Source organism: Uloborus diversus, chromosome 1 (assembly GCF_026930045.1).
Source record: "Uloborus diversus isolate 005 chromosome 1, Udiv.v.3.1, whole genome shotgun sequence".
Taxonomy (NCBI): Eukaryota; Metazoa; Arthropoda; class Arachnida; order Araneae; family Uloboridae; genus Uloborus; species Uloborus diversus.
In genome coordinates this window covers 182,513,057-182,540,867 of record NC_072731.1, presented here as the reverse complement: position 1 = coordinate 182,540,867, position 27,811 = coordinate 182,513,057, and the positions used below count along the sequence as shown (strand labels likewise).

The window sequence follows — 27,811 nt, the reverse complement described above, 5'->3', positions numbered from 1 at the left end:
ACCGTGTCCTTCAGTTGCTGTTTTCGCTTAAAATTTTTTTAGTCATGAGATTTAAAGGCCTTGAGCAAAAAATTGAAAGTTTTTATTTTTTCAACATTCTAATAAATGTATTGAAACAAGCTAATTAAATTTCCCGCATATTACTTTGATGCAAATACTAGATCTTTAACTATGTCTTGCTTGGTTCTAGTAGGTGGAATTGTTGGTTGCGGCAAAACAAATCTGATAAACTTTTTCAAATCTAATAAAAGTGATATTTTTCCAGATGTTCTTGATCGAAATGAACCTTCGGACACTGAGAGCACTGTGCCAAGAAATCATTTTGAACATAATTCCATTGCTTTAATAAGTGTATTGATCGATGACTTATGTTCCATTGAAGAACAAGCGGAAATGGTAATATTTTTGGTACAAATGTAAAATGTTAATGTTTTAGATTTTGGGACTTTTTCGTTTTGTTCGCGAAGCAGTATTTTTCGATTACATATGGTACTTTTTTGGCGTATTTTCGAGCTATTTGTTTGGCGTTGTTATTACGTTTGCTGGGCCAACGCTAGGGATTTCTAATTGTTAGCGAGTAAATTAGCCAAAATTAATGAATAGTAACCAAATTTCAAAAGTTTTAGCCAAAGAAGAATTTTAACAAATCAAAGAACGAAGTAATTTTAGAAAGTATAAAAATGCAATCACTTGCACTCATGTTTTAAAGATGCAGCATGCATTCATGTACTTCAGGTAAGACACTTGTTTGGCGGGATTTGTTTTCTCTAGTGGAATTTTAACAATCTTATGATATAATTCCAAGGATCGAGGAGTATCAATGCCATCCTATGCATAGATGTAATGTTAACTAGATACATAACAAGAAACTGGTTCCAGAGGCAACCAAGTCTATTAGTCTTCTATTATACCAGGGCTAGAAGTTTTCCTAAAATTTCAAATTTTGTCGTAAAATTTTGATGTTTGGCCTAAAATTTTCACAATTCATTCCCTACAGAAAAATAAAATTAAACCTAAAAAGGAAACTTTTCATGATGATATGCCTATATTTTAGGGTAAAATAAACTTTGTAGACCCTAAGAAATTTTCTCCAAAAAAAAGAAAAGCCTATGCTGCTGCTGCTGTTTGTTTCTGGAGAAGGGGAGGGCAGTTAACCAGAACACATGCTCAATTTTAAGCAGTTTATTTTATCTATCCTTTGTATCTCTTCCTCTTTTAATCATTCCTCTTCTGTAAAAAATATATAAAAATAATAATGAAAATAAAAACAGCTGTGCAGCAAATTTAGCAGAAAAAGAGTTAGGGGTAAAGAATATGATCTGATGTTTTTGATCCCCCCCCCCCCCTTGAAAAGAAATGAAAAATATGTGAACCAGGAATGAGGAGGGGAGGGCAGTATTCCCTCCTCTCAAATTGCAGTTCCATGACAGTGGAGAGTGGGGTGATAGGTATTATAGCTAATATTGAAATAAACTAAATACAATGTGTTGAGTTAGAACCCAAATATAAACACTTGGTTCAGAAATTTATTTAGAGCAAAATTTAAATGACTTGTCCCCAGGTGGAGAGTAATATTTATTTTAATTTTTATAGTGCTTTTCTTGTGTGCGGTTTAAGCATTGATTTGTTCTTTCTGTTCATAGAGTCAATTTTGCAGTGGCGCCGACTCCATAGGGCCTGAGGGGGCCCGAGCCCCCTCAAAAATATTTTTGAGGGGGCAGAGCCCCCCCAATAAATCAAGAAAATTATTAGTTATATTATGCTTTCTAAACTCATAAATTCATCTTTTATTTTCTTTGTTTGAAGATAGTTTACCTTGTAAAATGCATTCAGATTCAGTAATGAGTTAAACAAATAATTATTGTGATAGTAAGCAGGTTAACTGAAAACGAGTCGAGTGGTGTGATTAATGATAGTGTTACGGTGCTGCAAGCACACTTAGAATTTGTCCCAGTGCGTGAACTTATGGGTCAAGTCAGTTGCTGGTGGGCAGCGCTGCAGCGCGCTCATCTAAGTGTTGCTGATCTGGAAAAAATATACAAGGGTTTGATTTGTATATTAAATGGGAGGCATAATAGTTTTGAATACTTTTGGGTATTGTGTTTAAAAGAAAAACCTTCACAAAATGAACAAATTCAATATCCTTCGCTTCCTCAGAATCAAGATATACGAAAGAAGTATGAAAACAACGAAGCCAGCTCACCACACACTTTCAAAATCCCAAAGTACTACAAGGGAATACATTAATGAGGTTTATGAAATGGTGCAATCTTGCATTGTTGGGAGGTTTACATCAACTGGACTCATACAGGTCATTGCAGTTGAACAAGAGTGCTTGCTTTTATTAAACAGAGGTGAAAACAGTTTTGAAAAATCAACTGTTTTTCAAAAATGACCTATACATTGAGAGACTGCATTTACATTTGAATATGTGTTAGCTAATATCACTAATGAAAAAAAACCAAAACTAATCTTAAAAAACATGTGTAAATTAAATTACCTTTTTTACAAAAATACTGTGCGTGTTTGTATTTATTTTTTCCTTTTTTGAAAGCCAAAAAATATGTGTCAGGCGTGTCGAGTTTTCGGAGTTCTAATGTTCATTATATAACTTTAAAATGCTTTAAAAAAAACTTTAATACTCTTTATTTTTCATCTCAAATTTAGGAATTTCCTGTGGCAAGACCCTTCGGTAGGCCCCCCCACCCACTATATTTTTATATTTTTTTTAGTTGGCGTCTCTGAGTGCCCTTCTATGCAAGTCAAGTGCCCTACCTTTTTCAATGCCTAGCTATGGCGCTGCACGACTCCCCGTAAAAAAGAACAAAAAAAAAAAAAAAAGATCTCTTACTAAGACAAGTGACATGATTTAGTTGAATCAGAAAATTTGTATACCAATTTTTAGATTGTTTTACTTTGAAAACGCCATGTCACATTTGTTTAAATTATACACATCAGAAAATATGTAAATTGGTATTTTCAAGTTACAAAAATCTGTCCTTTATTGGGTGGGGGGGAACCTCCGTGGGAGTACATAACCACCTAAGCCCTGGTGATGTCTAGCCCCCTTAATAATTTTTGCAAGTCGGCGCCCCTGCAATTTTGCTTTGTTTTTCTGTTCAGTGAAGTTCAATTATTTTGTGGTTTTATTTCCTGTCTTTTCCTCATCAATAAAACTCAACTAAGTCATGCAGTTCTGTTTTCAAATTTTTTAATTTTAGCCACTAACCTTTTGCTTTAAAAATGTAAATAGTAATTTGTCTTATTAAAATGCCACGACAAATTCTCTTCCTTGTGGTTTAAAAAAGCAGACAGAAATGGATGCAAGATTAGCACATACACATGGTACAGTGCAGAAAAGGATGAATTTAAAGCATTTTTTCTGTTTGTATATTATCTTTCCAATATTGATAAGAAGTTTCACAGGTATTTTCTCATGCTGAAGCGGCGAGACAAAAGAGGTTGACAAGTAGCTTGAAAAATCAAGCTGTAATTTTAATTCCTTGTTCTTCGTCTTCTACTTAAAACGAATTGATCATGATGAAGCAAGGTTGGTTTTTGGACTGTCTGAAATCGGTTTAGGACAGAACAAGTGGTTTTTACCATCCAAAACTGTCTTAAACTGTCCAAAAGTACGCTAAAGCTAAAGGGGAGCAATCAAATCAATTAGTATTTACTGCAATATTTGTAATGCATAAATGTAGATATTAATGAGGTTTAATTAATGAGTATTTGATAATATTTTTATCCAAAATGTTTGTTTAAAAATATCTTTAAAAAATTGCCAATAACTCTGTTATATATTATTATTTATGTAACACTTGGTGGAGTTATGATAGGATATTCACAACACTACTAAGACGATTAATTTCAGTTCCATTTGTAACTCAAAGGAATGTTATTAAATGTGCAATAAGTACAAAAAAAAAACTTAATTTTTTTTAATGGTTTGTGCAAATAAGATTTACATGATGTTTTAATGAAAATTATTTTTTAAATCATAGATTCAAGATCAAAAAATTGATGATTAAACTTTACATTTTAAAACTTATGCTATTCTTTTTTGGTTCATATTTTTAATATAATACATTCTGTAACAACAAAAAAATTGTGTTTTATTGCATTTAAGTCAATTATTATACTATATTTTGAACACTATCTTTTGCATACATGCATAAATGTCGAAAATTTTGGATCATGGGGAGAAAAAATCATTGATACAAATTGAAGTTTTTAATGAAGAATTTAATTTATATGTAACTAGATTAAAATCAACTGTATAAATAAGTTACACATATATTTATACATGAATGTTCACATTGAATAAATATATTAAATGGTCAAAAAACATAATTTTGACACATTTTGTTTTGTTTTTGATATTTACTTACAAAATGTAGTTTCTCAAAAAAGTTTTAGTAGCTACCAATTTGTTTGGCACTCTTGGCTTCCTTAAGAGGTTTTCCACCTCCATCTCAGTCACTTCCTATGCCAGGCTGATGAGTGCTAATAAGCACGAAACTGCAGTCCTCAGCTGGAATGACTGAGCTGGCGGTGTATTTCATGTACTTTCAGAGAGTTTTAGATATAAGGGTTTTGAACAGGACGGTAAAAAACCTGCCAACTCTGCTTTCATTTGCACACATGCATAAACATATAGAAATTTGGTTTCTATTATCAAATAATAATAATAATAATAATAATAATAATAAATAAATAAATAAAAATAACATAAAATTATGCATACAAATGGAAATTTTAATCAAGAATTGAATTTTTGATTAAAATTCACAGTAGAGACCTATTAAAATTTCATAGGTTTCTAGTGTGTAACAAGACTAAAATCAGCTGCATAAATAAGTTAAATGTTCCCATTGAATAATATTCAACATAAAACATTACTTTGATATTTTATTCTGTTTTTGATGTTTTCTCACAAAATACAATTTCCCTAAAAATATATTTTTGGACAGGATGGTAAAAACCAGGGTTTTTACTGTAGCATCCAAAACCTTGCCAACCATGTGAGAAGCTATCCAAAGCTTTTGTTCCAAATTCACTCCAGGAAAAAACTTCGAACATGGAGGTTTTCAAAGTTTTAGTTGCTGTAAAAAAAATGTATTCGTTTACATCTTTAAATGATTTATCTGTTCTTTACAGGGATATTTTTGATGATTTTGAGACAGCAAAAGGTATCAAATTATCTGATAAAAGTTCAGTACATAGTAAATTTTGGACTTGCACCTTACTTTAAATCCCTCCTGATTAAGGATATTTTTTTCATCCTTCTTTGTAATTCACTTTGATGAAACAACAAAAAGGCAAGTAAAGAAGCAATTGGACATCATATATTTATTCTACTGGTATGTGGTATATACTTCTAAATGTGTTTTGAAGAATAAAAGATTAAATGCATTTGATTGTAGCTTTTCAAGATTGAATTTAAAACGTTTTATCATCCACTACAGAAATCAAGCTTATTAATTACATTTAAGTTAAAAAAACTTGATTTTTTTTGTCCTAAAATTTCATCAAAATTGTGTCCTAAAATTTTTGAAATCACTACTCCAACTCCTTTATTAGACAGACAAGCATCTTGTTAAAATAAAGTCCCAGGGTAAAGTTATTTTACAGTGGATGACGGTTTATTGAATTAGCTGCTTTATGGAATCAAAACTGTTTAGAACAAACGTGATTCATATAAGCAGCGACCATTGTACTACAAACTCTGGGCATTGCTTTTTCATGAAAACCTACTAGCAAGACCAGTTTTAACAGCTGCACCAGCATAATCAATATTTGAGAGCTCTGTCTCATGAAATAGGTTCAAAGATACCTATCTTTTAGCTTGAAAAGGATTTATTATATGTTGCCGCACACGAGAAATGGCAAACTGTTCTCATGCTGGGACTTGAGTCTGAGTGAAAGACTGGGTCTTCTATACCATATGGTTAAAGGTACAAATGGTTGTCAGTGTGACAGGATGATTAAAATATTAAATGTCCAACATGTGGAGGTTAAAAAGTCTGCCATTTAATGCAAAATAATATGGTTAGCCCCGACTTAAGAGCGGTGACAATCAATGGTTTAATTTGCCATTGACCGGCATTTCAGTTGCCACCCTTCCACTGCACTATCTTTTACCAATATTTATGGCTCCCATATTCTTCCCCTTGCTCTGTATATCATTTGCTCAGAATAAGAAACGCTTCTGTTGTTGCGTTCTTTTCCAAACAAAACGTTTTATAAGATTTAACTTTTATTGATATGAAATACTTTATTATATTTATTAATACAAAGAAACAAAATTATTTAATCTTATTTCAAAAGATTATGCTAGTGGGTGGCCATTAACTAAAAAAAATTGACCAAATGTGCTAATTTTTACCATTATGCGTGGTATTGCATTTTCTTTTATATTATACAGATTGCTTTCTTTTCATTCCTTTAGTTTCTAATTTGTAAGTAAGAGTTAAATCTTGGTTCTTGTTCTTATGGCATAAAAAGTTCTTACATAGCACAGAAATTGGTTATAAAATTAATTTATTTTAAAATTTTGATAAATCTCTGTAACATCTAGTCTATCACCTAAATATGAGAAATTTATTATTAAATTTATAAAAAATTGTGGAAAGCATAAGTGCTAGGCGATAGGTTACATGACAGTTATTAAAATGAAGCCTCAATCCTAAACCATGCTGCAATGCACAATATTGCTTGGTTTGAAGCTAAGAAAAGGGACAAAAATAAAAAATTATTTTAAATAACTAAATTGATTCGGAATTGTCACAGAAAACAAAGTTCTGCTCAGAAGGTTTTTTTTTTTTTTAAGTTTCCAGTTTAGGTGGTAGCTTAAAGAATTATAAGAGATTTATCAATAGTTTTTTATGTAGCAAACACAAAAATATTAAAGTCTTTCTTTTCTCTCTTTCACTCTACTATTATTATCAATTCATTAAGCTCAAAATACACCATGTTTAAAAATTTTACTGTTAATTAAAATTAGCATTTTGATAAATTTTATATATTTGTACAAGTGTCAAAATATCATAAATTTTACTAAAGTAGGAGTTAATTTTATTTACTTTTCTAGATGAAATCACTCCATGGATGGAGAAATTTTAGAGCAGACCTTCTGATAGCAGCAGAACATTTTATAAATCTTTATAAATGTTCTGAATCTATTATACATGGACCATTATCACTACGAAGTTGCAATTTATTGGAAAAAATTAAAAAACTTAACTATATCAATGCTCCCATTGCCAATGCAATTGTTTTCATTGAAGATAATTTTTATTATAGAAGTATGCGTTATGACTGGTTCCAAATAGCCAAAAGAAGTAAGTCATACTATAAATGTGGATGTTTTTGTAAAAATTAATTAGATCATAAAGTATAATGCATAAGTCTTTAATTGCACACCAGTAGCCTCACTAGAGGGCAGAAGGGAGGGGTGCCCAGCTGAGGGGTAGCACTCTTAAATTCAAAACATATTTAAGAGTTTGTGGCTCCTTCTGGGGGTTATCTGTGACAAATTTTATATAAAATGCGTTTAGAATTTATATTTGTCTTTTAATGTATGTTAAATAATTAAAAATTATTTTTTTTATAAATAAAAAGGAGAAGTTTTCGAAAAATGTATGAACTTTATGAACACATAAAACATTAAAAGATTTTTTTTCAGGGGGGGGGGGGGCGGGGTGACACTAAAAAATTACTGCCACAGATGAACCCTGCTAGGAACATGAAAAATTGCTCATATATTTTTCTTAAAATCAGATTACAAAATGTGGTATTTTTATGTATTAGTTTTTTTTTAAATATATGTACTAAAATGTTATACAGTTTAGACTTATTCTCATGTTAGAACCTAATATATTATTAAGAAGCTTGAAAGCTTTTTTTAATTTTGGATTATTAGCTTCTTTTTTTTTTCTTTTTGTGAACTTGTAACAATGTTTAAAACTTTTTGCCTCAGATGAGTGTAAAATACGTTTAGGGGCCACCTGATGGGAGATCATTGTGTCCTCACCAAAAAATTTCCTTATGCAGCCTGTTGTGCCTTACAATTCAGCATATTTTGAGACAATTTTGCATCATGGCAGTTTTTTAAAAATCATAACTAACTTAGTTAAATCTAACTTAGTTCAAGACGCCCCTACATCTTTTTTGAGACGAAATTCAGTTTTGATCAAAATGCCTGACACATTAATCAAAAATGAAGCATAATATTTCTGAATGCTGAAGACTAAAAATACTTTTATATGCAAATATGAATGTTGTTGCAAACAAGTTAACTTGATGTACACCATACTCATTACGCTCTACTTTTGTTTAAGTTTTGTTAGTGGTTAAGAGGGATTTAAAATTGTTATCAGTCTTAATCACAGAAATGTTTGCAATCCAAAAATTTTGGTTTGTGGTTTCTGAAAACTTTAGGCTAATAACATATTCTGAAACTGAAAAATTATTTAAAAAAAATCTTTTTAAATCTATTTTTAATGATTTTCAATGATTTTTGCATGCATATTTGAAGAGTTTTTCCACAGGGGGGGGGGGGGGGTCAAGCTTCCTCCTCGTTTCTAAAAATTTCACTGTTTTTAGCAAATTTTACTTAAGTTTACTATCACCCTTGCTTAACCATATCTTACAGATTGCACTCAGACTTTATATGTCTTTATTATGCTTGATTTTAATATTGATTAATGGTTAGTCATGTAATGTTATAATTTTATTATCTTTATATTTTTCTTTTAAATTTCAGCAAATATAGGCTTTTGTCAAGTTTTTCTGCATTGTGCATTAAACACTGCAATAAATAGAAATTCTTTGAGAGGATACCAAATTCCGGAACAGAAAATTAAGAAAATGTTCAATTTAATGGAGTACCCTGATTCTGTAAAATATAAATGGGAAAAATATTCTCTGAAATTTGATACAGCAGCAGAATTAAATACTACATCTATGTAAGTTTTATTTTGTTTGAAAACATAGTAATCTCTCATTTTTATGTCAGCTCAAGAAACTGTTTGGCATTGAAATTTTTAAAAGTAGGCTGTATTAGAGACTCTTGGTCTTTTTTTTTTTTGAAAGGAAGGAGGGGATTGTTCTAAATAGCTTTCAAGGGGATGGGACCCCACTCTTGAGAAGATGCACCATGATGATTCTTGAGAATGAGATGATGTGCACCATCACTCTTGAGAAGAAAAACTGTAGCTGAAATTTAATTTAATTTTTGACAGGTTATTTATATACATACTTTGCAAATTTTTTTAAGTGTTTCAAAACTAGATATTGCTATTGTGTTTCAACATTAAAGTATTTTTTTTAATCTCATTCAAATGCTTATTCATTAAAACAGGTACATAAATGCTTTTTACTATCTAAAATTATTTTCAGAAGTTTTGAAAAGAATAGACTTAAAAAAAAAGAGTAAGAGGTAAAAGTTTTACTGCGGCATAGCTCTGATTTAACTTGAAACTGATGTGTAAATTTAAAGTTAAATAACATGCATTTTTTACAAATTTTTCGTTGAAATCAGTACCATATTTATAGTTAGGAACATTAGACATGTGTACTAGTGAGCATACAGCATTGTGAGTGCATCATAAATACAAATAATAATAATAATATTTTTTATAAGAATGAAGCAAACTAAAGTAAAAATGCAAATGGTTATAATATCTAAATGACTGGGGAAAATTTTAAAGAAATTCTTCTGATGGCTGAAGAATAAGTCTAAAGAATTAATTAAAAATTCTTTTTGGAACCAAATCACTTGAATTTTTTCCGCCTTGAAAGATGAGGAACTGTGACTAGCTTTTAATTCTGGCCAAGAATCTACATAGTGTTTTGCCAAAAAAAATTTTGTAGCAAACGTGATTACCTTTTTTATTTAACTTTTCTTCTACTTCTCCTTTATCTTTTGGCATTAATATGTTATTAATATAAAAACTTTCTTCTTATGTAGAAATCCAATTGTGGTACTCATAAAAGAAGCAACTAATGATCCAGCTGAAGTTATGATTAATAAAGATAAGGTATGTTTTGTTTTAATTATTGAAATATTTCTTTACTACTAGATTCACCTAGGATAATTCCTGGACAGCAACTCCTTTGGGTAAATCTTTCCTTTTTTCAAAAGTGTATGTTATGCTCAAGTAATCGTGAGGATCTTAAAATATATTTTTTTGATATTGGATAATTAAAGAAGCGAATAAGGGCAACTTGAAAAAACTACTAGTTATTAAATCAGTTATAAGGTACTGCAACTAAAATTAACAACTTTAGATGAGAGATAAACTTTTTGAAAGATAAATTAGTGTCAGTAAAAATGTACTAAAAAAGTAAAATGTACATCATTTGTGATAGCAGTTTAAGGTTTTTGAGTTCTGTTTGTTAGAATTTGGACTAGGTATTTGTGACTGTGATAAATAAATATATTTACTAATATATATGTACAGTAAAACCCCTCTAATTAGGCTTGCCAGATGTCCGAATTTTCAGACCAAACCTTGGTGTCTTGGCTGGTTTATTTCACGTCCCGGTAAAAGATAAATTTGATTACAGATGTCCAAAAAGGTCTAAAAATATTTAACTGTGAAGGATTATTTAAGATAATTACTTTATCATTTGTAACATTGACTTGTACAATTAATACTGGATTAGTGTGTGAGGATTTGTACAACATTAAAATAAAAAAAGACTGTCTAAAAAAGAAGTCCTAAAAAATGAAAAGTATCCTCATATATATATAATAGCGAATGATCGAGTAACGCTCCTGACGTAACCAAAAATGAAACTCACAATAGCTTTGCGTGACCGCATTATTTCACTGTTGCATCACTTAAAATTAATTTTATTTTTATCAGAAAATATTTTTTGGCAGCGTTTGAGGGGCAAATAAGTGATTGTTGTAACAAGGCAAAACTAGATCCAATAAGCAACTGCTTTGCTGGTCAGACATTGAGTAAAAATAACTTGGCAGTCCTTTTGAAGTTCAAGCCATTATGGTAAGGATGAATTTAATTTTTCCCAATCAATGCTAAACATCTCTCTCATATCTATTTATTTGCAAAAGCAATTTTCTAGTATGTAATTACTATTCAATTTTTTATTTCTCATTTAAAGAGTTTATTCTAACTAAAATAAATTGTAAATATTTACATCTTAGAAGTGAAATGTTCAAATTTTATCTGCTTACGTCATTTTTTATTTCCCCTCTTTAGATTCACAATTAATAACCATTTATTCATAGCATTGAGAATAAACTGCTCTATGAAACACTCTAAAAATCAGCCACAAGTGTGTAACCCTTTGAATACTGGTGACCCTGGGAGGGGGGAGGCATTCCGGTGAACGTCTCAGAAATCTAGCAAGCCTACCTCTAATGCTGACATTAACAGGACATTTTTTTGTATGCAATAGAGGGGTGTTTGCAAGACAGAGGTTTAATAATGTTATTTGCCTTGGAATCGGGGGAATAAAAAATTGTAAACATTTGAGGGGTGTCCATTAGAAGTGGTTTTACTGTATATTCAAATTGACTTGAATTGATTCACAGCATAACATTAAAAAACATTCTTGTGCTTTTAAACAAATTACTCTGCTAATAAAATTTGAACTTTTCTTTCTAGATCAATAAAAGTTTTATAAATTTAAATGTGTGTTGTGTAGTTTTGATGTTGATTTCTAACTGTTTAAGATTGGAAGTATTGAATTTGGAAATATTTGAATTTTGTTCTTCAAATAGGTTGAAGCACAAAGCATATGCTCAAAAAATGTTATTCATCAAGTTGACAAAATAATCAGGAAAGCTATATCAAAGAAAATTAGTGAACTAAAAAGTAAGTATTGCATATCTCTGAATATGCCCCTGTAAAATTGCAGACATAAAATTTTGTTTAGAAAGGTTATATTGTTTTTACTTCCTTTTACAAAAAAGGAAGTATTGTATTCGCAAAAAAATTTTCACTCAAAAATTAACCTTAATTTCCATTTTGCTCACGCCTGAATGAATGTTGAGTTTTTTTTTTTCGACTCGACCACACGTGGATAAGTGCCCAAGAACGTATAGACGCGCGAAGTATCCATTTTGACGATTCCCTAGTTAGTTACAATGAGTTTTCTCGTGACGTCTGTATGTATGTATGTATGTGCGTATGTATGTCGCACAACTCAAGAATGGTATGTCCTAGAAATTTGAAATTTGGTACGTAGACTCCTAGTTTTTATTACTGTATATGATGCATGCTTGCAGAAATGAAATATTATTTGAATAACATGTAAATTAGAAGGAAGAAATTCCTTTATACAACAAAGTAATGATAAGACCAAACAATATTAAGCACAAATTAGCAAAAAATTCAAAAACAAATTTTAATGTAATAAGAAACCCATTTTTTAATACAGAAAAGAATGAGCTTATAGATGTAAAAACATCCAACAGAAGCTTTAATTGGATGACTCCACATCCATACGTTCACTCCTTTCTGCATTGAAAAAGGAGTTGGTTGAAACCCCAAAATATGTATCTGCAATTTTTTGCAAATTTGTGCTTTTCATGTTTCGTCTTTCTATTAACATGTAAATTATTTGCTGCTATAAACTATTCTATCCCTTCATGATAAAATGCATGTGATTTAACCACTTTCCAGTTTCAGCAGTTCACCAGCAATCTACCAACTCTTGATTTGCCATATGTCGTACATGTTCAATTTCTGTTTTGCAAGCACGCCATACTTTTCTTGGAAAACCACTTTTGTGTGGTTTGTAACATAGATGTATTATAACTAGATACACAACTTTGTTGCAGCAGCCACTGGTCGCCATTGGATGCACAAATCGTGAATGAAACGGGCCAAAGCGTAGCTTACCCAGGTTGCAACTGCAACCACTGATATCTAGTGGATGCAACACTGATTGCATCCTTGTTAAAAATTGTTGTGGGCATGTGCTTTTTAAATGCTTGCCCGTCTATTTAGTTGTCCATGGAATCAGTTTCTTGCTGTGTATCTAGTTTTATGGTTTGACAGGAAGATTCAGTCCACATTATTAGCTGGCGTTTATGTGAATGGGATATTGAAAAAACTTTTGCATTATTTTGAAATTTAAATCTTTCAATAATAGCTGATAATAATTATGAATCAGAACTTGAATATGAAATGTCTGTGAATGATTCAGAAAGTATTGATTGGGGTGTTAGACTGTGTTTGCCCCCTTGTCCTGTATTGTATCATACCAAATCTGATTTTAATGACAATTAAAGAAAAATGAAACTTTACAATAGACGAAATACATATTGGTAAGTTCAAAATTTTTAAAAATAATTTTTCATATTTAACTTTCTCCTGTCTGATGCATCAATAATGCTCAACAAAAGCAATAACTTGTAAATTACCAGTGAAAATTTAAAATTCTCTAATTTAAATAGTCTTCATAATTACAATGATTGTAATTGGTTTTCTGCATTATAAATAACAAAGCACGTTATTATAATAATAATAAAAAATTGTCAATTTTTTTTGTACGATTTTGGAAAATAAATGAAACTGTTACGTGTTTAATAATAATTCAGAGCCTGATCCCAGGGCCTGATTAACATCTATTTACTCCCTAGGTCAAACTTAGAGTATACACCTCACACAGTGGCGGATCCAGCCGATTGTTTTGGGAGGGGCCATCCGAAATTTTTGAACAAACTCCCCAGGACCGAATTTAGTTCCATGCCACCCCTAGGCAAATTTGAAATCTGTCGTCCCTTTCCCCCCCCCCCCCCCCCCCCCCAAAAAAAGAATCTCTAAAAAATATCCTTGACTCAAAAAAAAAACGTAAAAAAGTGTTCCCCAGGTTCAAACTGTCACAGTTATGAAGAAATGATGGCGTTTCACATTCTAAGGCGCCCCGATGAAATGATCACAGTGATCTCCAGAAAAAAATTTTATTCGGCAAATTTTGCTGACGATTCAGCAAACACCATGATTGAAAAACATATGACTTTCATAAGATGTGTGAAAGTAATCATTATTAAATTACAAGAAAAACTTGTCTCTTCTGTGGAAAATGAAAGAATGCTAATATTTTACTTTCAAGAATAACAATTTAATTCAAAAAATGTGCATTATAATAGCAAATTTGCCACCGCTAAAAAGTTTGCCGTCCTAGGCAGCTGCCTACTTTGCCTATTGGGAGATTGGGCCCTGATAACTCCCCGGAAATTTTATTAAAACGAAGTTTTAAAAACTCAATTTTCGGGGTGTCGAGACATTAAGTGAAGAGGAGAATTTAGGAATCTCCCTCAAAAATGTTTCAAAATTTAAATTTCCGAGTAGTTTTTGGAAATTAGGAAACTAAAAACGCATTTTGTGTATTTTTGATGATGTACGGAGAAAAGTCAGGTTTCGGGCGCTGGTCCCAAAATACTTTTTGAAAATAAAGCTTAGAAACCAAAATATTTTGTCATTATACATTGAGAAGTTAGAAGAGGAGGGGTGCTCTTCTAACTCTTCAGCTGTCCAGCCTAAAAAATGCACCTTTATGTAATGTTTCTTACATTAAAGGAAGTGTGAAGGTGCTTAGAATCCTTCCTTCCTGGAAATATTATGCCTTTGAGGCTCTAAAAATTCGATTTTTAACTGTATTTATACATTTTTAGAAAGGGATGGAAGATTCGTGAGCTCCTCCAAAAAACCTCCTTTTAAAGCTATCATCACGACAGGGGCGTAGCTAAGGGGGGGGTTTTGGGGACAAAACCCCCCCCCGAAACGTTAGTTTCAAAAAAAAAAAAAAAAAAGAGAGAAAAAGAGGGAAGAGAAAGGAAAAAAAAGAAGAAAAAGAAAAAAAATCAAAACGACTTTTTCCTGAGTAACAAAGGTCAAAAATTCATTTCGCTCCCCCCCCCCCCCCAATGCCATTGAAAATCTGCTCCATGTGTGACCCTCGAGCATAAAGACGCCTTCCTCTGCTGCGACAATTTTTTGATAATTGAGTGAAAGTTGACACTTTGCTTTAGAAATGAGATTGATTTGTTAAATCCACGTATATGCAGCCTTTGTTTGACATTCATTCTGCAAATTGTTAAATATGTTTAATTTTATGAGCCGCGCAGTGGGAATATTGCATACAGTCGAATCTGTATATTTCGAATTTCACATTAAAGAAAAAAATCGAGATAAAGACGTTTTGAAATACGGGGGCTTTAAGAGACTTTTTATAGAAATTTGAAATATGATGGTGAAAATTTGAATTCGATACTAAAGACAAAGTGGGCTCTTGATTAAAATTCCTCTTTATTAGTTTTGTTAGGTATTTATTCTATTATTACATTATTTAGTGCTTTATTGAGAGTTTAAGGAATCATTTTGACAGTAAAAGAAACTTTAAGCATATCTTTTTCAAGAAGAAGTCTTTTATTGCTTTTTGGTCCCTGATTTTTTTTTGGATTCATTATTTATGCTGTTGAGGTTAGCAATTGCAGCAAATCTAACTTGGTCAGTATTCTACAATTTTCCTTTTTTCATCACTTGAAAAAAACTTATACTTTCTTTTCACTCCTATCATTTCGGTTTTCTAAGGAATCACAATTTTAAGAAAGAGAGCTACCAAAGAACAGTACTAATCCGGATAACAGAGCGAAATGGTTTTTAACTTGAATGATCTTTAAACATGAAATTGAAATGTTCATCTTAACATTTCAAACCTGTGAATTTCACCCCTTTACTCTTCTTCCAAGAAAGTGCGCGAAACGACTGTCCTTTGGTTAATCTTCCTGGAAAGCCTATTCGTGGAACACATTTCTCCCTTTTTTCCACTGCCTCCTCAGCTCTTGAAGACAATTCCTCTGTTTCTGAGTTGAAGAAAATGTTTTTGTTTGCTGCTTTAAAGAGATTAGGGCTTTGAATCCGAAAATGATAGCATAACCGGAATTCGAGACGATAGAGGTTTTTGTTGGTCTGATCTCGTGTGTGTCATAGGTCATAGTCAAAACGACCTTTGCTAACCAAAGTATCCATTGCAATCACATTGATTTTTCATCCAGTATTTACTGCATATTCTTTTGGAAACGTACAGTCTGTTTAAAATAGTACATTCTAAGTGAAAGTTGTTGCATAATGAAGCGAGCAAGACCGATAACAAGCTTTTTTCAACCAAAAAAAAATTAAAATGACGAAAAGGATTGCTCTAAAAAGAGAAAATTAACGTCGTCTGAAGAAAACGAAGTACAGTCTGCAAAGCAACATCAGTCCCATCGGACTCTTCTGAAGGTAATTTTATTTTAATTCAAAAGAAAAACGGCATAGCATTACATGAATAAAATGTTTAAAAACGAGATGAATCTAGATTATTTCTATTAGCTTGGTTCGGATTAAAAAGTAGAAAAAAAAAAGACTTCTATTTATAATACCCGAAAATTGCTGTTGCACTCTCAAATAGATATTTATGTAAATTTTAAAGCGGCTAATAAAATTAAAAATAAAGACTTGAGAGGAGAACAGATGGTATGCATTTGAGCGAATAACTTTCTACCGCCTATATTTCTTCCCTAACTTTTTTTACTCAAATTTTATTAACTGCTTTAGATTTAGCATAAATGTAAATACATAAAAAGCAACATATAAATATAACGATATGAAAAGCAATTTTATTTTTTGTGGGTTATAATTCAAGAAGTCTTTTTTTATTTTTTTATTTTATTTCATACTTTTAGTGCAAACCAAGTTAGTAAAAATAGTCTTTATAGTCTGACCACCGATGAGATTGAAAGTCAAACATCCAATTTACAGGCAGAAATGGAAGTATCTATTAGCTTTCAAGGATGCCAGCTTTTGTAGATGTGTGTTAGCCTCTAAATTAAGCAGTCACACTGAAATGAACGGAACACGCTCATCAGATATTTGATTTCCCCCTGATTTGGAAAGACTGGTTTTGACAAGAGAATGCTAGAAAATTTCACTTTAAATTAAAGGAAAAAGAAAAAAAAGTTGAATTTTCCACAACATTAAAAAAATAAAAAATTCCTTGCTTTTGTTTTGTTTGACACAAGTATCGGAATAGGGTCACCCCTTTCCAAAGTATGTAAGATACACCTCCCTCTCATTTCTTTAATACTAAAAAAATGTATATATATATATATATATATATATATATATATATATAAAAGAAGAAACCCCCCCCCCCGAAAGTCGGTTCTAGCTACGCCCCTGCATCACGATATACACTACGGAGGGAGGGGGTCCTATCAAAAATCGTTTGTAATTGAATTCCCAAAAAATTTCATTAAGTTGCTTTTTAGCAAGTTAAGTGATAAGGGCTGGATAAACTAGTTTCCGTTAGCATTTTTTCCAAATAAAAGACTTAAAATGTAATTTTTTGCTACATATCAAGGCATTTGTGAAAGGGCATGGGAAAAGGGGGGTCTCCCCTCTAGTTTCGAAATTAAAGCCATAAAAACGCAAATTTAGGCTCTCTTTGGTCTTGTGAACAATAGGTATACTCTGAGAACCGCAGCATTTAGAGCTCATCCAAGTGTCTGTAGTTGGAATCAAGAAATGATGTAAAAGATGGAGAAAAATTTTGGAAATATAAGTTTTGTTTTGAGGATAGGGATATAAGTTACCTCCCAATTTAGGTCTATACTTCTTTTTCAGTAAAATACATGTGTTAAATTTTGTTATCTTCTCATAATATTTTTTTCTTTCTTTTTCCTTAAAAAAATTCCTACAATCACAAGGCTTTGGGAGGAGCCATGGCCCCCCTCTAGATCCGCCCCTGACCTCACATGTGAACTCTATCGAAATGGTATCCCATTCCCAGAGGCGTAGCAAGTGACAAGTGAAGATTTTGCTCTTCCACCCCACCCCACACCACCCCACCCCCCGTTTTACAAATTAAGGTATGGGTTTCTTTCTCTGTTTTCCATCGATGACGTTCAAAAGTGGGGGGTTCGGGGGTGCTCTTCCGTGACTTTTTTGAAATTTAAATCTTAGAAAAACAATATTTCACCAAGGCGATTTAGCAGGAAGTACTAGCATTCGGAGCTCGCCTCGGAAAGTTTTTGAAACTGGAGTCCTTATGTTATCTTTGATAATGTTAAAGAAAGGTATGAATACGGGGATTCTTGCCCCCCCCCCCATAGTAATTACAGTCTTGAAAATGAAATTTTTGACGATCTTTACTAATGGTGCTGGGGAATGGTGGGAGTCGGAAGAGCTCCCCTGGAAATTTTTTGAAACTGAAGTCCTAAAATGCAACTTTAAACAATCTTTTTTTTTTTCTTTTTTGATGTGGAAAAGATTTGGTGACTCTAGCAGGAAAACTTTTTGAAATTGAAAACAAAAAATTATAGGACATCTTTTATGACGACCGGGAAATGGATGGAGTGAAGGGCTGAAGTCGGGGTGCTCTCCGTAAAAAGTTTCAGAATTGAGGCTCTAAAAGCAAAATTTTAGATGATTTTCAATGAGGTGGGAGGAGGGCTGAAATTTGGGTCACTCCCCTGGAAAGTTTTTGATCTTAAGGTCCTAAACACAAAATTTTAGACGATCTGTTATGATGTGAATTCGGGGCGTTAGATATCTTTCCCTTAAAAAAATCGACATGAAAACTCTAAATATGCATTTGCAGGACCTTTAAATGCATCTGATAGTGCTGGGTGATGGGATGGGGTTTGGGGACCCTCCTCCGAAATTGTTTTGAAACTTTAGACCATCTTCAAAATGTTGGGAGGGGGGAGGACGCTCCTGCACAAATGTTTAGAAGTTGAGGTCCCATAAACGAAATAGTTTGCCGCCTTCGATGATGTCAGGGAGAAAAATAGTGCTGGGACTCTCTTCATAAATTTTTCAATATTTATGTTTTAAATGAGCAATTAAAGATGATCTTTGACAACGTTGTGGGAAGAGATGGGTTTCATTGAGTCTCACGTGGAAACTTTTTGAAATTGATGTTTCAAGAACATTTAACTGTTTTAGTTTTTCCATACTGGAATTTTCAAATTTCCACCTCAAATTTATGTCTGTTTGAAAAACCAACATTTTTTGGTGCAAAAAAAAAAAAAAAAAAAAAAACTTTAGACTTTTGTGCTGAGGTGATACTTAGCAGTGATATTTTATGTAATTGTTCCCTTTTGATTTAACTTTAAATATCATGGCTCTTGAGTTTCTTAATATACTTTTGTTTCCCATTCATTTTTTTACCTTAGAATAATTTAGAACTGCTGGTGTCTCTTTCTTACAATATTCTAAATCTTTCTTTCGATCCCTATTTTAATTTTTCTTCTATGTTTTGGGGCACCCCATGTATTTTTATCAACTTCGTTGTGATCTTCGTGATGAAATTTTGAATAAAAATATTCAAAAAAGATAATATGTTGGAAGTAAACCCCGATAAACTGACATAATTAAAAATAAAAATACATAAAATTGTGTATAATTAATTACTGATTAGAAACTTGCATGCAATGCATGTGTGTGTAGAAATTAAAGCAGTCTATGTTGAATATTTTGTGCAAAGGTGATATGATTGGCAAAGGCGCCCCGATGGGGGCGGGGCGGGGGGTCATGAGAGGTCACTGTGACATCCCCAATCTTTCCTTATTTCACAAGAAATGTCTGACAGTTTGGAAAATTTGGAGATAACTTCTTCTTTTTCTGTTTTGCCTTTGAACTCGGGCGATTTCGGGATTTTTTTTCTTTGCGTCCTCAAATCTGTGTGCCCTTTGGGAGTCAAGGTTATTACCCTCTTGGAGGACCCAGTCTGCCCCTGAGCAAAGCTATATTTTGAAGAAATGATTGTTCAAATCAAAAATACTGAAAATTGTCTGCTTTGTACCAGAGAAGGACCTGGACTGAAGCACAGGGTTCATACTCTATTTGGATGAAAAAATTCCATGACTTTTCCGAGAGTTTTTCATGACTTCAATGAAAATTTTCATGACCTCGTTACATGAAGAGAATAGCACTATTTAATCTCAAACTTGGTAATATTTGGAAATGAGCATTAGCAAAACGTCTATATGAATGCCACAGCCTCATTGAAGCACTTACTCGTAAAGGAAAAAATATAAGTGCACACTTGTCTTCATCATATAAATTTAAGTAAAGTAAAAATGCAGTGAAACGAATATGATGATGCTTAAATGTCTGATTTTTTTTAAACAGGCAGAATGAAATTGAATGGGACAAAGGTTGAATGAGTCATCACTAAGTTTCAATAAATTTGCTTCAAAAGTTACTTTTTCGAGTCAACAGTGCCTTTAATCATCCACGTAACTTGACAGTATTTTGGTTCTTTAAAGTAAAGCCACATAGTTTAGTTCTTTATGTTTCTAAACCAGGTCTTTTTTGAAAAAAATAGTCAGTAATGAATCAATCTCCTGATACAAAAGTATATTTGTTTTGTTTACAAATTTGCATATTTTCAAATGCATATAAATTAATAGGTTCAGAAATTCCAGAATACGTTTAATTCTCGACATTGAACTAGTAGCGGGTCGCATGGATTAGTTTTGCGTGCCGTATGTTTAGCACTACTGTTTTAGAGCATTAAAAATTCCTCTTTTTCTGTATTCTATCGCCTGACTTAAGATCTTTATTTTCAAAACATTCAACAAATTAAGATAAACTCTGATAAATTTAATAATAAAGTCCTTACGAGTGATGGAATCGAACTTGCATGCAATTGAATTGCTTTTTTTTTGAGTGGGTATGGCAAAACTAAGAATGTGAAATTTTGCTCCTACAGAATATGAAACATAAGAAGTATTGAAAATAACAGAAAATTCAAAATAAGTGATGTCCAGTCAGTAAAATCACATCGCGAAAAATGGCAAACAACTGCTACAGAAGTGGATGTAAAGGGATTTCAAAATTCAGATTTGATTTTTGGAACATTCAATTTTCCACTTTTAATAGCTTTTATATGCTATACTGTTAAATCACTCAAGATTTCAAATGCTCCTTTCTCTTTGTCCAGGACATTTTTCCATGACTTGAAATAAATTTCCATGACTTTCAATGAAAATTTCAATTTTCCATGACTTAACCAGGTCTGAAATTTTGTAATTTTTTTTCCATGACTTTCCAGGATTTCCATGACTCGTACGAACCCTGGAAGCATTATGCCCCCTCCCCTCCAATTGTTTTTTTTTTCTGCCTACAGCGGGCTGGTTGCAATCTATTTCAAATTATTTTATTTTTATTGTTTTATACTATTTTTTTTTTCAACAAGCTGTTAATTTTTTTTTTCTCTGTGATGTACGCCCTTTTTTGGCTTGCACCCCTAGGCCAGGGCTTAGTTTGGCCTATTGGGTAATTCGGGCCTGAGCACTCCTGCCGCAGTAAACAGAAATATTTTAAGTTTGCATTATTAATGTGATGTTTATTTTAGTGTCGGCCCTAAACCTCCCCCCCCCTCTCACACAGTTATTGCAGTACATGTTTTGAGATTTAAAAAAAAATGTTTTGTAACATTATTAAATGTTTGTCCAACATTCAATTCTATGTTTGATTTATTTTTATAATTTCTCTCTTCAGGTAACGCTACTGCTGAAGATGATTTGAAGAGCTTAATAGCACTGGTTGTGAATATTCGACAGGATTTTTTAAAACAGTTTAGACAAGGATTTATTGCTCTTCCTGATGACATAGTAGAGAAAATTAAGTGCTTGGGAATAGATTGTGTTGAGCATGAATGCTCAGAAATCATAAATGAACGCTTTGATAAACTCTTTGAAATGAAGTCAAGAAAGATCTGTTGTACATAAGATTTTTATTTTCTAATAAAATGACAGAAACGCAAAAGAACTAATTTATATCATAAAAGCTGTTAGACTACTATATAATTGTTATGTTATCCAATATATTTTTATTTTTTAAGTACTACAAAAAGCATCAATGTAAATTTTAAAAGACAAACATTTATTTTTAAATAAAACTACTGTTATGAAAAAATTCTGTTTAAATGAATGTCAGTATAGTACTGTTTTTTGCTACTTTTCTCCAATTAATGGATACTGGTTGCTGTTGAAATCTATGTCAAAAACTATTGTAGGCTGAGCATCCAAGTTTTCAGAATTTCTGTAATAAAAAGTAACAAGCTAGTTACACTAATTTATTATCTAAAGAGTATTGAAGAATTGAACCTTTAAACTAATATATTAAAAAGATCTTACTCTTCACAATTGTTGAAGCAGTTTCGATTTTCTTCTTGTTCAGGTAATTTATCTTTAACAAATTATCTATTTCATTAATGAGAACTTTTTAAAAATCTATTTTTACATACATCTGCATTTATTGAATCATATAAAATGTAACTTTTTAGGCATATAACAATTTTAAACGCTTCAAATAAAGGTATATTAACAATATTATTTCAGCATTTCATAAAACTTATTTATGTTCTTAAGGTATCTTTGCTCAATTTATTAAACACTAGTAGTACCCGCACGGTTTTGCCCGTAATAGAAAAATTAAAAGGTCTTTTGGTTCGCCTGTATATTTACAAATAATGTGTGGTGAATTTTCTCACTAATTGGCTTGTACCCATGTTACGGTTCCAAGTTATGATAATTTTGTATCTCGCCAATTGGCTTGTGCCCATGTTATGGTTCCATGTTATGATAATTTCATAATTTACTCGTCAATCTTATGATAATTTTGTTCTTAAAATTGGAATAGAAAAAGAACCACAATGAATTTTCGAAAAAATCGCTTCGAGGTGCACAGGCACGTGCTACAAACTAATTCTGTGCTAAATTTTATGAAAATCGGCCGAAGGCTCTAGGCGCTATGCACACCACAGAGACCCGGACAGAGAGAGAGATTCTGACAGACAGAAATCCGGACAGAGTGAGATCCTGACAGACAGAGAGACTTTCAGCTTTATTATTAGTAAAGATTTAAATTAACTTATCTGTAGCATTATTGTTCTGCAGATTAGCCAAAGTTTGGCTGTCTAAAAATAAAAGACAACACCAGTTTAGTGAAATTGATTGTTTACTGTAAGTGGCAGTCAAAATGTTGTTTTGCATGTTTGCTATAGGTTCATTAAAATATAATTGTTTATATACATGTAAATATAGATTAGAGGAGGATTGATCATTTAAGTCTTCACATGGGTCAAGGATCTTAGGATTTTTGGTCAGCATATTAAGGTCATGTTCTGGTGAGATAAAACCTTTGATTGGCAATTCATATGGGGAGTGAACGAACTTGCTCCTTCAGAGTTATCCCACTACTAAGCAACAAAACACTTTCAAGAAATGTTTCCCACTAATTTTATAAAAATACTAGTGGTACCCGAACGGCTTTGCCCATAATAGAAAATTAAAAGGTCATATGGTTCGCATGTATATTTACAAATAATGGATGATGAATTTCTCGCCAATCGTTCCACGTTACGATAACTTGGTAATTTGCTCGTTCACATTGTGATAATTTGCTCGGTAAAATTTACTTAACATTGGAATAGAAAAAGAACAAAGTTGAATTTTCAAAAAATCCCTTCAAGGTGCCAAATTTCATGAAAATCGGCTGAATTGGTCTAGGCGCTATGGGCGTCACAGAGATCCTGACAGATATCCATACAGAGATCCAGAGAGACTTTCAGCTTTATTATTAGTAAAAAGAAGATAAAGATGACCTCAAGAACTAAGATGGTGAGAAAGCAGCATAGCTAAAGCTGAGACATAGTGAGTGTTCACTAATGATTTTAATGTCAGACTTTAAAGCAGGAATTGGAGAGCAAACCAGGGTCCTTTACCCTGGTGGCAACTTCTAGGGCGATTTACTTCTGTTTTTCAATTTTTTTACACTTGATATAAAAATTTAAAGAAAGATGGGTAGCTTTCAATTTCAAAATTTGCCCTGACTTAGAAAAATTGTAGATCTGGCACTGAGGGATGTTCAAGCCAGTGGTACCCCAACCCCTTGAAGTGTGCTAAAATCTATAAGAGGTATGTGGTTAGCTATCAATAAGTACTCACAATGCTTTGCTAATGCTAGAATTTAAGTGTGACAAAAGTTTGAAAAATGTGATTCTACTTAGATGCAAAAATACTGCAATATTTTTTTTTTTTTTTTTTTTTGCTACATTAACTTTTGAGCTGGTATTGGACTAGAAGGCAAAGAACTAGCAGACATTGATGTGAAGTATCTTACAAATTAACAATTAACTTCCACGGAAAAGGGTTTTCAAAGAAAGAGAAACAGCGAACAGATTTCAGAGAAACAATTCTATCATTTTCACTGATTATTTCATCACTCGTTTATTCTTATGTCTGGTTAATAAAATGTTGTAATAAAACATTGATTAAAATAAAAATTTTTGTTCCTAATGTAAATTACCTATCCTCATATATACAGGGTGTTCCGTTCTAACCTGCAAGACCTTTATTTTCGCAACCGTTAGTCTAAGATGTATACTTCCGATTGCAGAAATGTTCAAAATCAGATGCAGAGTTAAGATATTGAAAGTTTGAAGCAAAAATAAAAATGAGTCAAAAAATACAAAATTTAACTTTTTATACAGGCCCTAGGTCCCCCAACTTATGCTTAGGGAAATAATCTCAATTGAAAAATAATTTCAGCTCAAAAGGTTTGAAATTAGTACGACCAATATTCTCCGAGATATGAGATGCAGCGTTTTATGACTTACACCACTTTTCACTCGTCTGCAATAACACCTTTTGGGGGAAAATATAGCGGTTAACAAGTGTTTAAAATTATATGTGTATAGAGTGTGGTTTTTCAATTGTTCGAAGATTTGTCATGTGGTTTTGTGTATCATGGCATAACATTTTCAATTATTTTTGAATAGCAATGAAAAATATAAATACTTTTTTTCCCTTACTTTGACGACCTGTCATTCTTTTGCAAGGGCGATAAGTTCCAATCTCATCTTTTGTATGGTCCATTAAAAATTTAAACTGGAATATCTCCTTGAGTTTGGGGCGCACAAATGTCAAGTTTTTTGGGTCAGTAATAGTTTTCAATGGAGATTATTTCTCTAAGCATTAATTAGGAGACCTAGGGCCTGTATAAAAAGTTAAATTTGTATTTTGGACTCCTTTTTACTTTCTTCCATATCTAATATATAGAAAAAAGTATTGGATTTGTGCAAATTTTCGAATTTTGATGGATTGGAAAGTTTTGAGGTGTGCTGAGTTCATTTTGACCTTTTTTGGAAAATGTCTGTGTGTGTGTGTGTGTGTCACGTATGTGTGACCAGTTTTTTGTGGCCGCTCTACAGAAAAAACTACTGCATGAGATCAAATGAAATTTGTTACACATATGTGTCCCTATGCGAACTTGAGCCCATTGGGTTTTGGCGCAAATTCCACCAAGGGGGATGGAGCAATGGGACGTTTTTTGAGCTATATGTGCCTGCTATTCCCCAAGAAATAACGGCCGGAATCAAACAAAATTTGGTCCATATGTTACCCCTAACAGTACAGGTGCTGATTCAATTTTGGTGTCAATAGTTTAAACAGGTGTTGAGCTATAGAACGTTTTTTGTCGTCAATTGTGACTGATGTATCTCAAGAAATAATGAATAGAATCAAACAAAAATTTATCTACAAGTAGCCCTTAGAGGGTATAACAGCTGATTCTATTTTTCCGTTAACAGCTGAAAAGGGGGGGTGGCGCAATCCAATGTTCATTTTTTTCCATTGTGAGTGCCATATTTCAAGAAGTAATGCTACGTTCTAGATGAAATTTGGAATAATCCATTTGTGACTGATCCCATCCATATGTAAACAGGCATGTAATATGAATCCATACGTAAACATGCGTTGGTTCAATTTTGGAACCAATCACTCCATGGGGGGCTGATTTTTATTTTATTTTTTGGCGAGAATAAAAATAGCTTTACAATTGCAACATTAAGAAAGAAATCATAATAGACTGTTGTCTGCCTATTTTGTACGATTTTAGTTGTTGGAAAATGATCAGAAAATTGCGATGATTTAAACTTTTTAACTGTTGCTATCTTGTGTTTGTTAACAAATAAATGTTTATAATTATTTTTAACAAGGCTTTTAAAATAAATTTCAATTTTCATTCTTTGCTTTGCCTTTGAGATAAATTGGGAATTGGAGTGGTTGTCACGTTTTGGCCTGTGTAATTTTGTTTTTGTTGGGAATATTGCTTCCTCGTCAAGCATGGGGAGGGATCAGAATTATAAGAAAGATATAGAAGGAAGTTTCGTGATGGCCACAACATACTAGTTATTCTTACTTCAAACTTTCAATACCTTAATTCTGCATCTGATTTTGAACATTTTTACAATTGGAAGTATGCATTTAGGACTAAGGGTTGCAAAAATAAAGGTCTTGCAGGTTAAAACAGAACACCCTCTATAATAGCCAATGATCAAGTAACGCTCCTGGCGTCATCAACAATGAAACTCGCGCCAGGGCATGAAAATTTGATAATGTGTTTTGGTAATGTTCAACTGCAGGGAAAGGCTTTATTGTGACAAGGCTGAACTGGATGAGGGTAACTTAAGTGTTTTACTGATAAGACAGTTATTTTAGGAGAATGAAGAATAAAAAAGGTGGTTGAAAATTAGTGCCATCCACTGGAGTTAGGGTTAAAATTTCAACCATCAAAATGTCCTCAAACAGGCTTGCTTCATCAAAATGTATAAGAGTAGAAGCAATTTTCCCCCGTCATACCTTGATGAGCAATTTTCTAGTTTGTAGATAAACTTTAACAGTTAAACTTCAACAAGCCCACATAGTGAATGGTTCACAAAAAGTTCTACACTTGTTTGTAAAGGGTGAGAGACTTTGCTTTTAGCTGACCTTGGTTTGTCTGATAAAACAATTCCAAGCAGCTAATTGATGTATGCATAACATTTGAAGCATTAGCTAAAATATTCAAGTTAAAGTGTAAGACTTTTGGAATGCTAGTTACGTTGAAACAAATACAAATTTTTGCGTCAGGCGACGTTAAAGGGTTTACGTGGCTGAATTGTTATGATTTAAAATCTAATACACAAGCTTGGGATTTATTTTACTGAAGTCTGCAATTGCTGGGCATTCCCAATGTTGCCTTTAATGGCACACAAGAATGCTGCATTGATATATGCCCATGTGGACATTGCGTTACAATTGAGCTATATGGACTATCTAAAATTTCAAAATAGAATGGAAATATCTTCAACTGTAAGTAGAGCTGCGAAACATTGTTTGATAGTAGAAACATTTTTGAGAAAAATGATTATGTATTTAGCTTTATAAAGCTTTGTTAACTTTCATGCCCTATAAGAAAGTTACATTACATTAATACCAATTTTAGAATCTTTTTTTTTTTTTTTGTTATTTTAAGTTAATCTCCTAAATTTTAAAATAGATAAAAAGGACAGCATTAGTAATTTGAAAGAAAAAAAAGGAAAAAAATCCATCTTTTTTATATTTATTGCTTGAAGACTTACGAGTTATTCCTCTGGACATAAAACTTTGATGACATTTTCCCACTTTCTCCATTGGTTTGAAATATTGAACAAATTTTTCCGTTTTGTCATATAATTCTTGTCTCATTGAAGACAACTTAGTCTGTAAATTTGTCTAAAGTAAATAAAGCAAAGAAAAAGACATTAAAACAATCATCTTTAAGGGAATTGTTCTAATCATATTAACATTATTTAAAGTAATGACTGTGGCCCCATGATTTTAGAAAACGTGCCGAGAAGCCTTTCCTAATAATGATTTTCAGAAGATTTCAATGCATGCGCGGATTTATGGGGGGGGGGGGGGTCAATGCCCCCCCCCAGTCTTGGGAGAACTTTATACATGGTAACAACACAC

General features: G+C 32.3%; 1 protein-coding gene and 1 long non-coding RNA gene across 2 annotated transcripts; one reads left to right on the top strand and one right to left on the bottom strand.

Annotated features, from left to right (window-relative positions):
• On the top strand, positions 1-22,053 carry LOC129233842 (L-seryl-tRNA(Sec) kinase-like). Its single transcript, XM_054867790.1, has 6 exons — positions 1-396; positions 7,094-7,343; positions 8,768-8,969; positions 9,974-10,043; positions 11,756-11,849; positions 21,534-22,053. The coding sequence occupies exons 1-6, from the start codon at positions 172-174 to the stop codon at positions 21,761-21,763; spliced, it is 1,071 nt and encodes a 356-aa protein (XP_054723765.1). The 5' UTR covers positions 1-171; the 3' UTR covers positions 21,764-22,053.
• LOC129233881 (uncharacterized) lies at positions 21,945-27,560 on the bottom strand. The gene is made up of 3 exons (XR_008581496.1): positions 27,439-27,560; positions 22,172-22,223; positions 21,945-22,076 (listed from the first exon to the last, which is right to left on the bottom strand). It is a non-coding gene; the product is annotated as an uncharacterized LOC129233881 (long non-coding RNA).
• Between the last annotated feature and the right edge of the window lie 251 nt (positions 27,561-27,811).